This window comes from Mobula birostris, chromosome 10 (genome assembly GCF_030028105.1).
Source record: "Mobula birostris isolate sMobBir1 chromosome 10, sMobBir1.hap1, whole genome shotgun sequence".
Classification (NCBI taxonomy): Eukaryota; Metazoa; Chordata; class Chondrichthyes; order Myliobatiformes; family Myliobatidae; genus Mobula; species Mobula birostris.
This window is the reverse complement of record NC_092379.1, coordinates 41,781,340-41,795,080: the sequence shown is the minus strand read 5'-3', so window position 1 is coordinate 41,795,080 and position 13,741 is coordinate 41,781,340. Positions and strand designations below refer to the sequence as shown.

Genomic DNA, 13,741 nt, shown 5'->3' with positions numbered 1-13,741 from the left:
ATGTCCACCCTGACTCCCTGGATGGAACAGGGGCCACCGGTACCTTAGCTCTCCTCAGGTCTACCACCAGCTCCTTAGTCTTTTTCACATTAAGCTGCAGATAATTCTGGTCACACCATGTGACACAGTTTCCTTCTGTAGCCCTGTACTCAGCCTCATCTCCCTTGCTGATGCATCCAACTATGGCAGAGTCATCAGAAAACTTCTGAAGATGACAAGACTCTGTGCATTAGTTGAAGTCCAAGGTGTAAATGGTGAAGAGAAAGGGAGACAAGACAGTCCTCTGTGGAGGCCCAGTGCTGCTGATCACTGTGTCAGACACACAGTGTTGCAAGCACACGTACTGTGGTCTGCCAGTCAGGTAGTCAAGAATCCATGACACCAGGAAAGCATCCACCTGCATTGCTGTCAGCTTCTCCCCCAGCAGAGTAGGGCGGATGGTGTTGAACGCACTGGAGAAGTCAAAAAGCATGACCCTCACAGTGCTCGCTGGCTTGTCCAGGTAGGCGTAGACACGGTTCAGCAGGTAGACGATGGCATCCTCAACTCCTAGTCGGGGCTGGTAGGCGAACTGGGGGGGATCTGAGTGTGGCCTGACCATAGGCCGGAGCAGCTCCAGAACAAGTTTCTCCAGGGTCTTCATGATGTGGGAGGTCAATGCCACCGGTCTATAATCATTGAGGCCACTAGGGCGCGGCGTCTTCGGCAGAGGGACAAGGGAACCCTCCGGAGCCTCAGGCTCAGGTTGAAGACGTGGCGAAGTACTCCACATAGCTGAGGGGCAAAGGCTTTGAGCACCCTGGTACTGACACCATCCGGTCCTGCAGCCTTGCTTGGGTTGAGACGTTTCAGCTGTCTTCTCACCTGTTCAGCTGTGAAGCCCACCGTGGTGGTTTTGTGTGGGGAAGGGGTATCGTCATGAGAGCAGGGTGGGGGGCTGTGCGGAGGGGTAGGAGGGGAGAGCGGAATATGTGTTGGTTGGGGGCCGACAACAAATGACTCATGTGGGGGATGGGCAGGGGCCACAATATCAAATCTGTTAAAGAACAGGTTAAGTTCATTGGCCCTGTCCACACTGCCTTCAGCTCCTCTGTTGCTAGTTTGCCGGAACCCAGTGATGGTCCTCATCCCACTCCAGACCTCTCTCATGTTGTTCTGCTGGAGCTTCCACTCAAGCTTCCTCCTATACCTGTCTTTAGCCTCCCTGATCCTAGCTTTCAGGTCCCTCTGTATTGCCCTCAGCTCCTCCCTATATCCATCTCTAAATACCCTCTTTTTAGCGTTCAGGATGTCCTTAATGTCCTTTCTTACCCATGGCTTGTTATTTGAATAACAAAGGACAGTTCTTGTCAGAACATTGCAGTCCTTTCATGACCATGATTGTTCTTGGCCAATTTTTCCACAGAAGTGGTTTGCCATCGCCCTGTTCTGGGTAGGGGTGGGTGACCCCCAGCCATTATCAATACTCTTCAGAGATTGTCTGCCTGGCACCAGTGATTGCATAACCAGGACTTGTGAACTGTACCGGCTGCTCATACGACCATCCACCCCCTGCTTCCACGGCTTCACGTGAACCTGATCCAGGAGCTAAGCAGGTGATGCACCTTGCCCAAGGGTGACCTGCAGACCTTACATCTCCTTTGGTGGAGACCTATCCCACCCCGTTACTCAACCAAGATAATGGAAATTTTATTACTGCTCTGGTGGTAATTTTGTGTTTGGACTGGGTATGCACAGCATTCGGTCACCGTGAATGATAGGCTGGTGGGAATGGTGGAAATTTGGGTAAGAAGGAAATCGGGGGATTTGAAGATGTGTGGGTTGAGTGGGATAGTGGGGGGCATAATTCACGAATGGAATAAGGACTTGAGGGATAGGCTGGGCAGGAATTTCCATTAGCAAATCCCTTTTGTAATTGTCGAGCCAACTTCACATGCTAAACTGATTATGCATTGGAGTGGGATTGATCAGAGGGAATTTTGAGGGTTTCTGCGTCGAGGGCTGGAGTAGGGGTAAGTCCGAAGGAAAGGACCAGATACTGATAAACACAAGAGTTTCTGCAGGTGCTGAAAATCCAGAGTAACATATCCAAAATGGTTGGGGAAGTTAGCAGGTCAGGCAGCACCTATGCAGAGGAAAAAAGAGTCGACGTTTCAGCCCAAGACCCTTCATCTGGAATGCAGACACACATTTCAAAAATTAGTTACAAATGCGGATGGCGACCGAGGGTTCAGCACCGGATGCCTGCGTTCTGATCACTGATGGGATCCCTCTGCCTCTAGGGAAGGAACCTGTGGCAGCCTATCGCTGTGTGGCGGCTCAGGTGGCCAGAGGGTAGGCCTCTACAGTGTCTCTTTCTCTTTTGACAATGTCAAAGGATGTTACCGAGGTTCTGTGTTCACGGACCGGACTACTGGGTTCTTGTACTCTGGTCTTTTTCAGTCTGATGGATTTTATATTTTGGGTTTTTCCCCATTCTTTCCTGTCTTTTATTTGAGTGGGCAGAGGGTGGGGGGATTTGGGGGTTGATGTTCTGTGTTTTGTGCAGGGGAAGGGGGATTTGGGGGGGTTGATGATTGTGTTGCTGTATTTTCTACGGGGGGGGGTGGGTGCATGGGTTTGATGTTTCTCTTTCAACGACCTCCATGTTTTTTCCTTTGTTCCGTGGCTATCTGGAGAAGATGAATCTCAGAGTTGTACACTGCATACATACTTTGATAATAAGTGAAACCTTTGAACCTCACAGTGTGTTAACTCTCCCTCTACTTGTGCAGCCCTTCACTTTGGATGGTTTCAAGTTTAACCTCAGGCTCTACGTCTTGGTTACTTCCTGTGACCCTCTGCGGATATACCTCTACAATGAGGGCCTGGTCTGCTTTGCCACTAAAAAGTATTCCGAACCGACCGAAAAGAATTTAGTAAGTGACACATTGACTTATCTTTAAGACATACAGTTAATTCTCTGAAAGTACGATCCTACTTTTATAAGAGGTTAATTCTTGCCTAACTCACTGTTGTATGGAAGTAATCGACTCGGGTGGGATCTTGCTGTTACGTTCCCAACCCCAGCCAAAAGCTGACTACTCTGAGGGGGGCGGGGAGTGGGAGGTTGGTGTGGTTACAGGAGCATCTCCTAACGAGTCTAGTTCGCAAAGTTTACAAGACAAAGTCAGGAAAAGCCCTCCCCACCATTGAGCACGTCTACAATGAGCGCTGCCATAAGAAAGCAGCAACTATCATCAGGGGCACCCACCATCCAGACCATGCTCTCTTCTCATCAGGAAGAAGGCACAAGAGCCGTAGATCTGTCACCGTAAGTTTCAGGAACAGTTATCACCCTACAACCATCAGGCTCCTGAACCAGTGTGGATAACTTCACTCAGTTCAACACTGAGCTGGTTCCACAACCTATGGACTAACTTTCAAGGGCTCTACAACTCATGTCCTCAATGCTTCTGTCTATATGTATTTGTGCAGTTTGTCTTCTTTTGTACAGGTTATTTGGCCGTGTCTGTGTGTTGTTTTTCGTCAGTTCTATTGTATAAGACCATATGAGATAGGAGCAGAATGGGCCATTCAGCTCATCGAGTCTGTCACCATTTCATCATGGCTGATCCACTTTCCCTCTCAACCCCAATCTCCTGCCTTCTCCCGGTAACCTTTCACACCCTGAGTAATGAACAATCTGTCACCTCTGCCTTCAGTATACCCAATGACCTGGCCTCCACAGCCCTCCATCTGCACAGTTAATTCCACAGATTCACAACCCTCTGGATAAAGAAATTCTCTTCATCTCCATTCTAAATGAACGTCCTTCTATTCTAAGGCTGTGCCCTCTGGTGCTGGAATCCCCCACCATAGGAAACATCCTCTTCACATCCAATCTGCCTACGCCTTTCAATATTCAATAGGTTTCAATGAGATCACCTCTCAGCCTTCTAAATTCTCATGCGTACAGGCCCAGAACCATCAAGCGCTCCTCCTGTAGTCATTCTGGTGAACCGCCTCTGAACCCTCTCCAATGTCCGCTCATCCTTTCTTAGATAAGGACTCACAAAACTCCAAGTGAGGCCTCACCAGTGTTTTATAAAGCCTCAACATTAACTCCTTGTTTTTATATTCTAGTCCTCTTGAGATGAATGCTAACATGCATTTACCATCATCACCACAGACTCAACCTGCAAATTAACCTTTAGGGAACCCTGCATGAAGGCTCTCTCATCCCTTGCACCTCAGATTTTTGGATTTTCCGCCTACTTAGAAAATAGTCTACCCTTTTGTTCCTTCTGCCGAAGTGTATGACCGTAAACTTCCCGACACTGTAACTGTTATACTCTGTTCTGTGTCTGCCACTTTGCGTATTCTCCTTATCTGTCCAAGTCCTTCCGCAGGCTCCCTGCTTCTTCAACACTACCTGCCCCTCCACCTATCTTCATATCATCCGCCAGTCGGCCACAAAACCAACAATTCTGTCTTCATAGACAATACAGAAAGAAGCAGTTACTCCCCACCCCCAACACTGATTCCTGTGGGACGCCAGTGGGTGCTGTGAACGCCTGCACGAAAATGAATCTCAGGCTAGTATATGGTGATATAGTCGTACTTCGATAATCAATTTACTTTGAAATTTGAACTTCGAAGATTTTATAAGATAAGTTTCTCACATGTACATCGAAACATCAAAACTGGGCTGAGAAGTGGCAGTTGGAGTTCAACCCAGATAAGTGTGAAGTGGTTCATTTTGGTAGGTCAAATATGATGGCAGAATATAGCTAATGGTTAGACTCTTGGCAGTGTGGAGGATCAGAGGGATCTTGGGGTCCAAAGCCATAGGACGCTCAAAGCAGCTGCGCAGGTTGACTCTGTGGTTAAGAAGGCATACGGCGTATCGGCCTTCATCAATCGTGGAATTGAGTTTAGGAGCCGAGAGGTAATATTACAGCTATATAAGACCCTGGTCAGACCCCACTTGGAGTACTGTGCTCAGTTCTGATCGCCTCACTACAGGAAGGATGTCGAAACTATAGAAAGGGTGCAGAGGAGATCTACAAGGATGTTGGGGAGCATGCCTTATGAGAATAGGTGAACTTGGCCTTTTCTCCTTGGAGTGACGGAGGATGAGAGGTGACCTTATAGAGCTGTTTAAGATGATGAGCGGCATTGATTGTGTGGATAGTCAGAGGCTTTTTCCCAGGGTTGAAATGGCTAGCACGAGAGGGCATAGCTTTAATGTGCTTGGAAGTAGGTACAGAGGAGATGCCAGGGGTAATTTATTTACTCAGAGAGTGGTGAGTGAGTGGAATGGGCTGCCGGCGGTGGTGGTGAAGGCAGAAATGACAGGGGTCCCTGCCTTTTTTGCACCGTGGACCGGTTTAAGATTGACAATATTCTTGCGGACCGGCCAACGGTGGGGGGGGTCGGTGTTCAAGTTTGACAGTGTGTGACAGGGAATGAGGAAAGGTGCAGCTGATTCATATCGTTTCATATCGCGAAATCATATCATTTCCTCGCGGCCCGGTAGCACATGCTTTGTGGCCTGGTACCTTTCCGCGGCCCGGTGGTTGGGGACCACTGTTTTAAGAGACTCCTGGATGGATACATGGAGCTTGGAAAAATAGAGGGCTATGGATAAGCCTAGGTAATTCTAAGGTAAGGACATGTTTGGCACAGCTTTGTGGGCTGAAGGCCTGTGTTGTGCTGTAGGTTTTCTGTGTTTCTATCCTCATAATCCAATCCAGGCAGCATCCTGGTAATCCTCCTAAATATTGAGGAAAATTGATGATTCCACCGTAAAACAGATTGAAAATGGGAGGTTGTGTGATATAACACTCAAGGATATATCTAGCCAGGGTTATTGGCCCTGCATCTTGCCCGGAGTTAACCTGCCTTGATTTCAAGAAAAAGCAATAGAGTCATAGAAAAGTACAACACAGAAACAGGCTTTTTGGCCCGTCCAGTTGGTGCCAAACCATTTAATCTGCCAAATCCCATCAACCTGCACCCGGACCATAGCTCTCCATACCCCTCCCATCCAAACTTCTCTTAAATGTTGATATCAAAATCATATTCACATGAGGTTACGTGTTGTATGGGAGGGATAGGAAGGTAGGCAGAGGGGGTGGTGTAGCTCTGCTGGTAAAGAATAGCATCAAATCAGCAGAAGGGTGTGGCATAGAATCAGAAGATGTTGCATCCTTGTGAGTTCAGATAAGAAACTGCAAGGGTAATGGCAGTTATATACAGTCCTCCCAACAGTAGCTGAGACATGGAGCACATATTACAACAGGAAAAGGGAAAAGGTGTTTCAAAAGGGTAACGTTATGGTAATCATGGGAGATTTTATCATGCAGCTCGATTGGGAAAATTAGGTTGGTAATGGATTTCAAGAGAGTGAGTTTGTTGAATGCCTAGGAGATGGATTTTTAGAGCAGTTTGTCATTGAGCCTGCTGGGGGATCACCTACACTGGATTGGGTGTTATGTAATGAACTGGAGGCGATTAGGAAGCTTAAGGTAAAGGAACCCTTAGGAGTCAGTGAACACAATATGATTCAGATAGGGAGAAAGTAGAGTCTGATGTAGCGATATTTCAGTGGAGAAAAGGAAATTTGAAAGGAAAGTAAAGTAAAGGTATGAGAGAGGAATTGGCCAAAGTAAATTGGGAGGAGATGCTGGCAGGGAAGACAGCAGAGCAGCAATGGCACAAGTTTCTGGGGAAAAAATGGGGAAGGTGCAGGATAAATGTATTCCAAAAACAAAGAAATACTCGGATCGCAAAATGCTACAACCGTAGCTGACAAGGGAAGTCAAAACTAATGTAAAAGCAAAAGAGAGGGTATACAACAGAGCAAAAATTAGTGGGAAGATAGAAGGTTGGGAAGCTTTTATAACCCTAGAGAGAGCAACTAAAAGAATCATTAGGAGGGAAAAGATGAAATATGAAAGCAAGCTAGCAAATAATATCAAAGTTGATAGAAAAAGCATTTTCAAGTATATAAAAGGCTATAGAGTACTTGGTGACACAGGACAAGATAGGACAAAGTCAACACGGTTTTCTTAAGGGAAAATACTGTCTGACGAACCTGTTGGAATTCTTTGAGGAGATTATAAGTAGGATAGATAAAGGGGACGCAGTGGACGTTGTATATCTGGGCTTTCAGAAGGTGCCACACATGAGGCTGCTTACCAAGTTAAGAGCCCATGGTATTACTGGGAAGTTATTAACATGGTTAGAGCATTGGCTAATTAGTCAGAGGCAGCGAGTGGGAATAAAAGGATCCCTTTCTGGATGGCTGCCAGTGAGTAGTGGTGTTCCGTAGGGGTCGGTGTTGGACCACTTCTTTTTATGCTGTATATAAATGTCTTAGATGGTGAAATAGATGGCAAGTTTGCAGACAATACGGAGATTGGTGGAGGGGTAGGTAGTGTGGAAGAAGCAGGTAGGATGCAGAAGGACAGATAGATTAGGAGAATGGGCAAGAAAGTGGCAAGTGAAATACGATGTTGGAAAATGCATAGTTGTGCATTTTGGTAGAAAGAGATAAATGTTCAGATTATCTTCTAAATGGGAAGAAAAATTCAAAAATTTGTGATGCAAAGGGACTTGGGAGTCCTTGTACAGAACACCCTAAAGGGTAACTTGCAGGTTGAGTCAGTGGTGAGGAAGGCAAATGCAATGTTAGCATTCATTTCAAGAGGTCTAGAATACAAGAGCAGGGACATGATGCTGAGGCTTTATAAGGCACTGCTGCGGCCTCACCTTAAGCACTGTGAACTGTTTTGGGCTCCTTATCTAAGAAAAGATGTGCTGGCATTGAAGAGGGTTGAGAGGAGGTGCACAAGGATGAGTCTGGGAATGAAAGGGTTAACATATGAGGAACATCTGATGGGCCTGTACTGGCTGGAATTTAGAAGGATGAAAGGGGATCTGATTGAAACCTTTCGAATATTGAAAGTCCTAGGCAGAGTAGACGTGGAAAGAATGTTTCCCATGGTGGGGGAGTCTAGGACAGGAGGGCAGAACCTCAAGGTAGAAGGGCATCCGCTTAAATCAGAGATACGGAGAAAGTTCTTCAGTCAAAGGGTGGTGAATTTGTGGAATTTGTTACCACAGGCAGCTGTAGAGGACAGGTCGTTGGGTGTATTTAAGGCAGAAATTGATCAGTTCTTCAATGGCCGTGGCACCAAAGGTTACGGGGAGAAGGCTGTGTGGTGGGGTTGAGGAGGGGAGGAAAAGGATCAGCCATGATTGAATGGCGGAGCTGACGATGAGCCAAATGGCCTAATTCTGCTCCTGTGATTTATGATTTTATGGTAGTACAGAGAATTTAACACCGTGAACGTTAGGACTGAGAAATGCGTTCAAACAGAGAGATCCGTAACTTCTTGAAAAAGAAATCACAGGTAGGTAGGGTCGTAAAGAGAGCTTTTGGCACACTGGCTTTCATAAGTCAAGGTATTGAGTACAGAAGTTGGGATGTTATGTTGGAACCACTTCTTTTTACATTATATATCAAGGATTTCGATGATGGAGTTGATGGCTCCGAGGCTAAGTTAGCGAACGATCCGAAGATCGGTGGGGGTGGGGGGGGGGCAGGTAGTATGGAGGAAGCAGAGAGGTGCAGAAGGATTTAGACAGTGTAGGAGAATATGCAAAGAGGTGGCAGACGGAAAACAGTGTTGGGAAGTGTATGGTCATGCACTTCGGTAGAAAACTTAAAAGCATAGACAATTGTATGACTGGAGAGAAAACTCAAAAATCAGAGGTGCAAAGGGACTTGGGAGTCTTCAAGCAGGATTCCATAAAGGTTAATTTGTTGGTTAAGTCAGTGATAAGGAAGGTGTGAGCATTCATTTTGAGAGGAATAGAACATAAAAACAAGGATATAATGTTTTATATGGAACACTCACAGAATGCTGGAAGAACTCAGCAGGCCCAGGAGCATCTATGGAGTATTTGGGGCCCTGAATGGAAGTGAGAGAGGAGGTGTAGGGCAAGCGGGTGGAACAAGCATTGCACCTGACACTACACCTCGTCCCTCACTGCCATTCAGGAGGCAACACTTCATCTGTGAGTCTGTTGGGGTTCATCTACTGTATCTGATGCTCTTGGTGTGACCTCCTGTATGTCAGTGAGACCCGACGCAGATTGGGAGACCGCCTTGCAGAGCACCTACACTCCGTCTGCCAGAAAAACCCATTTCAAGTCTACTTCCCATTCCCATTCTGACATGTTAGTCCTCGATTGCCACGATGAGGCCATACTCAGGTTGGAGGAGCAGCACCTTGTATTCCGTCTGGGTAGCCTCCAACCTGATGGCATGAATGTCGATTTCTCTAACCTCTGGTAATTGCCCCCAACTTTATCATTCCCATTCCCTTTTCCCTCTTTCACCTCATCTCCTTACCTGCCAATCACCTCCTACTGGTGCTCCCTCCCCTTCCCTTTCTTCCAAAGTCTTCTGTCCTCTCCTATCAGATTCCTCCTTCTCCAGCCCTTTATCTCTTTCACCAATTGACTTCCCAGTTCTTTACTTCACCCCCTCCCCCTCCCAGTTTCACCCATCACCTACCACCTTGTACTCCTTCCTCTCCTCCCCCCCACCTTCTTGCTGTAACTTCTCATCTGTCCTGATGAAGGGTCTTGGTCTGAAACGTCAACCTCTTGCTGTTTCCCATAGATGCTGCCTGGCCTGCTGAGTTCCTCCAGTATTGTGTGTGTGTTGCTCAGATTTCCAGCATCTGCAGGGTTTCTCCTCCTTGAGGCTTTAGAAGGCACTGGCAAGGCCTCCCTCCCTTGGGGTATTGTGAGCTGTTCTGGGCCCCAGAAAGGATATGGTGACACTGGAGAGGGTTGAAAGGAGGTTGACAAAAATGATTCTGGGATTGAAAGGCTTATTATATGAGGAGCATTTGATGGCTCTGGGCCTTAACTGACTGGAATTTAAAAGAATGAGGTGTTGGGGGAGGGTGTGAAATCTCATCAAAACCTATCGAATATTGAAAAGCATTGACAGAGTGGATGTGGAGAGGATGTTTCCTATAGTGGGGGAGGCCAAGACCAGAGGACACAGCCTCAGAGTAGAGGGGCGTTGATTTAGAACAGAGATGAGGAGGAATTTCTTTAATTTGTAGAATTCGTTTCTACATGCTGTGAAGGCCAAGTCGTCGGGTATACTTAAGGCAGAGCTTGTTAGGTTCTTGATTAGTCAGGGCATAAATGGATACGGAGATTGGGGCTGAGAGGAAAATAGATCAGCCATGACGAAATGTCAGACAAGACTGGATGGGTCAAATGGCCCAATCCTGCTCCTACAACTTACAATCTTGTGACGTGGACTACTCCGAAAAGAAAAACTCAGCCCATTTTTCATAACCAGAATTGGAATCAGAATCAAGTTTACTATCATTGTCATTTGCCATGAAATTTGAGATTATGCGGCAGCAGTACATTGCAGTACGTAATAATGAAAGTTATAAATTACAAAAAGAAATATATTTTAAAAATTAAGTAAGTTGTGCAAAACAAGACCAAGAGACAAATGTTATTGAGGTACTGTACATGGGTTCATTGTTCATTCTGAAATTAATGGCGGAGGGGAGCAATCTGTTCCTAAATTGTTGAGTGTGTGTCTCATCCCTGACAGTAGAAATGAAAAGAGGCTTTACCTGGGTGGCGAGGCTCCCTCAAAGATGGATGTTGCCTTTTGAAGATGTCCTCGAAAGTGGGGAGGATTGTGCTCAGGATGGCTGATTTATTATCCCTCTGGACTGTTTTCTCCTGCCTTCTCCTGTTAACCTTTGATGCCCTGACTAAACAAGAACCTATCAACCTCTGCTTTAAATACACTCAATGACTTGTCCTCCACAGCCGTCTGTGGCAACAAATTCCACAGATTCACCACCCTCTGGCTAAAGAAATTCCTCACCTCTGCCCTAAAGGGAAGTTCTTCTATTCTGAGGCTTTGCCCTCTGCTCTTAGAGACAGCCGTCCCCCCTCCCACTACAGGAAACATCCTCTCCACGTTGATTTTCAATATTTGATGGTTTTCGTTGAGATCCCCCATCATCCTTTTAAACTTCAGCGAGTACAGGCCCAGAGGGAGCAATGTTCCTCAAATGACAACCCTTTCATTCTCGTGAACCTCCCCCAGACCCTCTCCAATACCAGCTCACCAATTCTTAGATAAGGGGCTCAGAACTGCTCACAATACTCCAAAGTTCGGTCTGAGTTTTAAAGCCTCAGCCTCGCATCCTTGCTCTGACTGACAGCACCCATCCTTATGCACTGCGCTTCAGATGAGCGATCCTTTGACTTGGCGATGTTTTGGGGCTGCAAAAACTGCTTTAAGATGCAAGGCATCGTTCAGTTTCACCTTCTTGCCACCTGCCGACTGCTCTTCATCACCGCAGGAAAAGTGAAGCCGAGAGGAATGAGGAAAATAGCATTTGAGCAGCTTCTGGTTGGGGTGGCGTTAGTGTGACACGATAACTGAGGGCAATGTCCCTGACTGAGAAACCAACATCTTTATCTTCTGCCTCTCACAGGATGACGTCCGCAAGCACCTCACCAATTACGCCATCAACAAGCGTATGATGAACGTTGTCCCAGATGAAAAGAAAGGCAGTAAAAGGTGAGACCATATGCAGCAGGGTGCACCCTTCACCACAAGCAGGCACATTATAGAAGGTCAGCGTTGGAGTGATTTTTGGGGTTAGGACATAGACATTTAGCAATTGAATTTGGCTACCAGTCTTCATATCTGAATGTGTGTTGTGGATTTTATTTGGAGTGCAGATCTGAACTTTATATGTAGGCATCCGTTAGTCTTATAAGACCATGGAAGGTTCCCCTTGGAAGTTTACACCTTGGAAGCTTTCCAGGGCGCAGGCCTGGGCAAGGTTGTATGGAAGACCAGCAGTTGCCCATGCTGCATGTCTCCCCTCTCCACGCCACCGATGTTGTCCAAGGGAAGGGCATTGGGACCCATACAGCTTGGCACTGGTGTTAACGCAGAGCAGTGTGTGGTTAAGTACCTTGCTCAAGGACACAACACGCTGCCTCGGCCAAGGCTCGAACTAACGACTTTCAGATCACTAGAGGGACGCTTTAACCACATGCCAACACGTGACCAAGTCCGAACATGTGGCCAGCTCTGAACAATGGGTTCCTAAAAGCCATGAATCCCAGCTGACAATGATGATTAAAATTCATTTGGATGTGTGTGGTGTGGCTGTGAATCAGGAGGTGTGAAGGTCGAATGTAGTTTCGAAGAAAGCATTGTCCATGCGTTGTAAGTATGGAGTTGCCCTTTGCCGTTTGGCACATAAAATATCGAGCCCCACATCAGGCCGGCCAGACCTTTCGACCAGAAGTGTCTCCATAAAATGCCTTCTCTACCTTGCTTTGTCGAATAAAAAAGCTGCTTTGTATCTACCAGTAATTTTCTTCGCTGGCTTCATTCACGCAACAACCTTAGTGAGCAGGCACATTGTAGAAGGAAGGGGAGCACACAGCAGCAGCTTAGTGAAGCCCTTAACTCTGTTGCCACTACTTCAGGTTGTCATAACTGGCGGAATGCTCCCAATGGCATGCTATAAGACCGTCAGATATAGGGGCAGAAGTGGGCCATTTGGCCCATTGAGTCTGCTCTGCCATTTAATCATGGGCTGATCCAATTCTTTCAGTCATCCCCACTCCCCTGCTTTCACCCTATACTCTGGCTAATCAAGAACCTATCTATCTCTGCCTTAAATGAACTCAATGACTTGGCCCCCACAGCCACTCATGGCAACAAATTCCACAGATATACCACCCTCTGACTAAAGTAATTTCTCTGCATCTCAGTTCTAAATGGATGTCCTTCAATCCTGAAGTCATGCCCTCTTGTCCTAGAATCCTGTACCATGCCCTCCAGTAACTTCTGACAACCAAGTCTAGCTCCTGGCCTTCACATGTGGCTTAGCCACTAAGCTGGGCAGAATCATTTCTACTGACAGGAGAAGGGGCAAAGGTGGGTTAATGGCATCTTAAATCCAGTCGCTTCAGGCAGATGGGACTCATCAACCATGGCTGGCCCCTCATCTAGGAGAAGGAAAACTCTGATCTCAAACCTCCCATTGCCCTGCGACTACACCCACTCATAGGGAAGGCTTCAGGAGTAAACCCTGAGGGAGAACATCTGCGGCAGTCCCACGTTGAGTTCAACACTGACTGGCAACTCCTGCGATGCTGCTGGTACCAGGCTGTGTTGCTCTCTGCCGTTCCTTTGGGTTCATCAACTGCGTGGAGATGGGGAGCTTGCTACATGGGCAACAGCTTGCTCTCCATATCCGGGCTTAGTAGCTAAGCCACACGTGAAGGCCAGGAGCTGTGACTTGGTTGTCAGAGGCAATATTGAGGCACTCGCCATTGGGAGCATTTAATAGGCAGCGGGAGCTCGTCCCCATTACCACCCCATGGCTATAACAACCTTAAGGAATGGAGTGAAGCTGAAATTGTTGCAATGGACGACTGGAAGCGGACCCAAGTGCAGAACACCGACACGGAGGTAGAATTAACAGAAGTGTGTTTATTAATAGTTGCGAGGAAGGTCGGAGAGTGAGGATTAGATGCTTACATGAACAACAAACCGGAGTAGCCCGGACCCAGAGCTTGGTTATGGAGCTTGGACACAGAGCCTGGACACGGAGCCCAGACTCGGACACGGACTCGGATGCAGAGCCCAGACTCAGACTGGGAC

The 13,741-nt window shown here is 47.0% G+C and overlaps 1 protein-coding gene across 1 annotated transcript in view; it reads left to right on the top strand.

Moving 5' to 3' along the window:
* Nucleotides 1-13,741, top strand: part of LOC140203622 (uncharacterized) — a 69,939-nt gene that overhangs the window by 26,325 nt on the left and 29,873 nt on the right. Inside the window, exons 6-7 of the mRNA XM_072269670.1 lie at nt 2,775-2,918; nt 11,547-11,632. Of these exons, the coding sequence (XP_072125771.1) occupies nt 2,775-2,918; nt 11,547-11,632 (230 nt within the window). The remainder of the gene's footprint in view (nt 1-2,774; nt 2,919-11,546; nt 11,633-13,741) is intronic.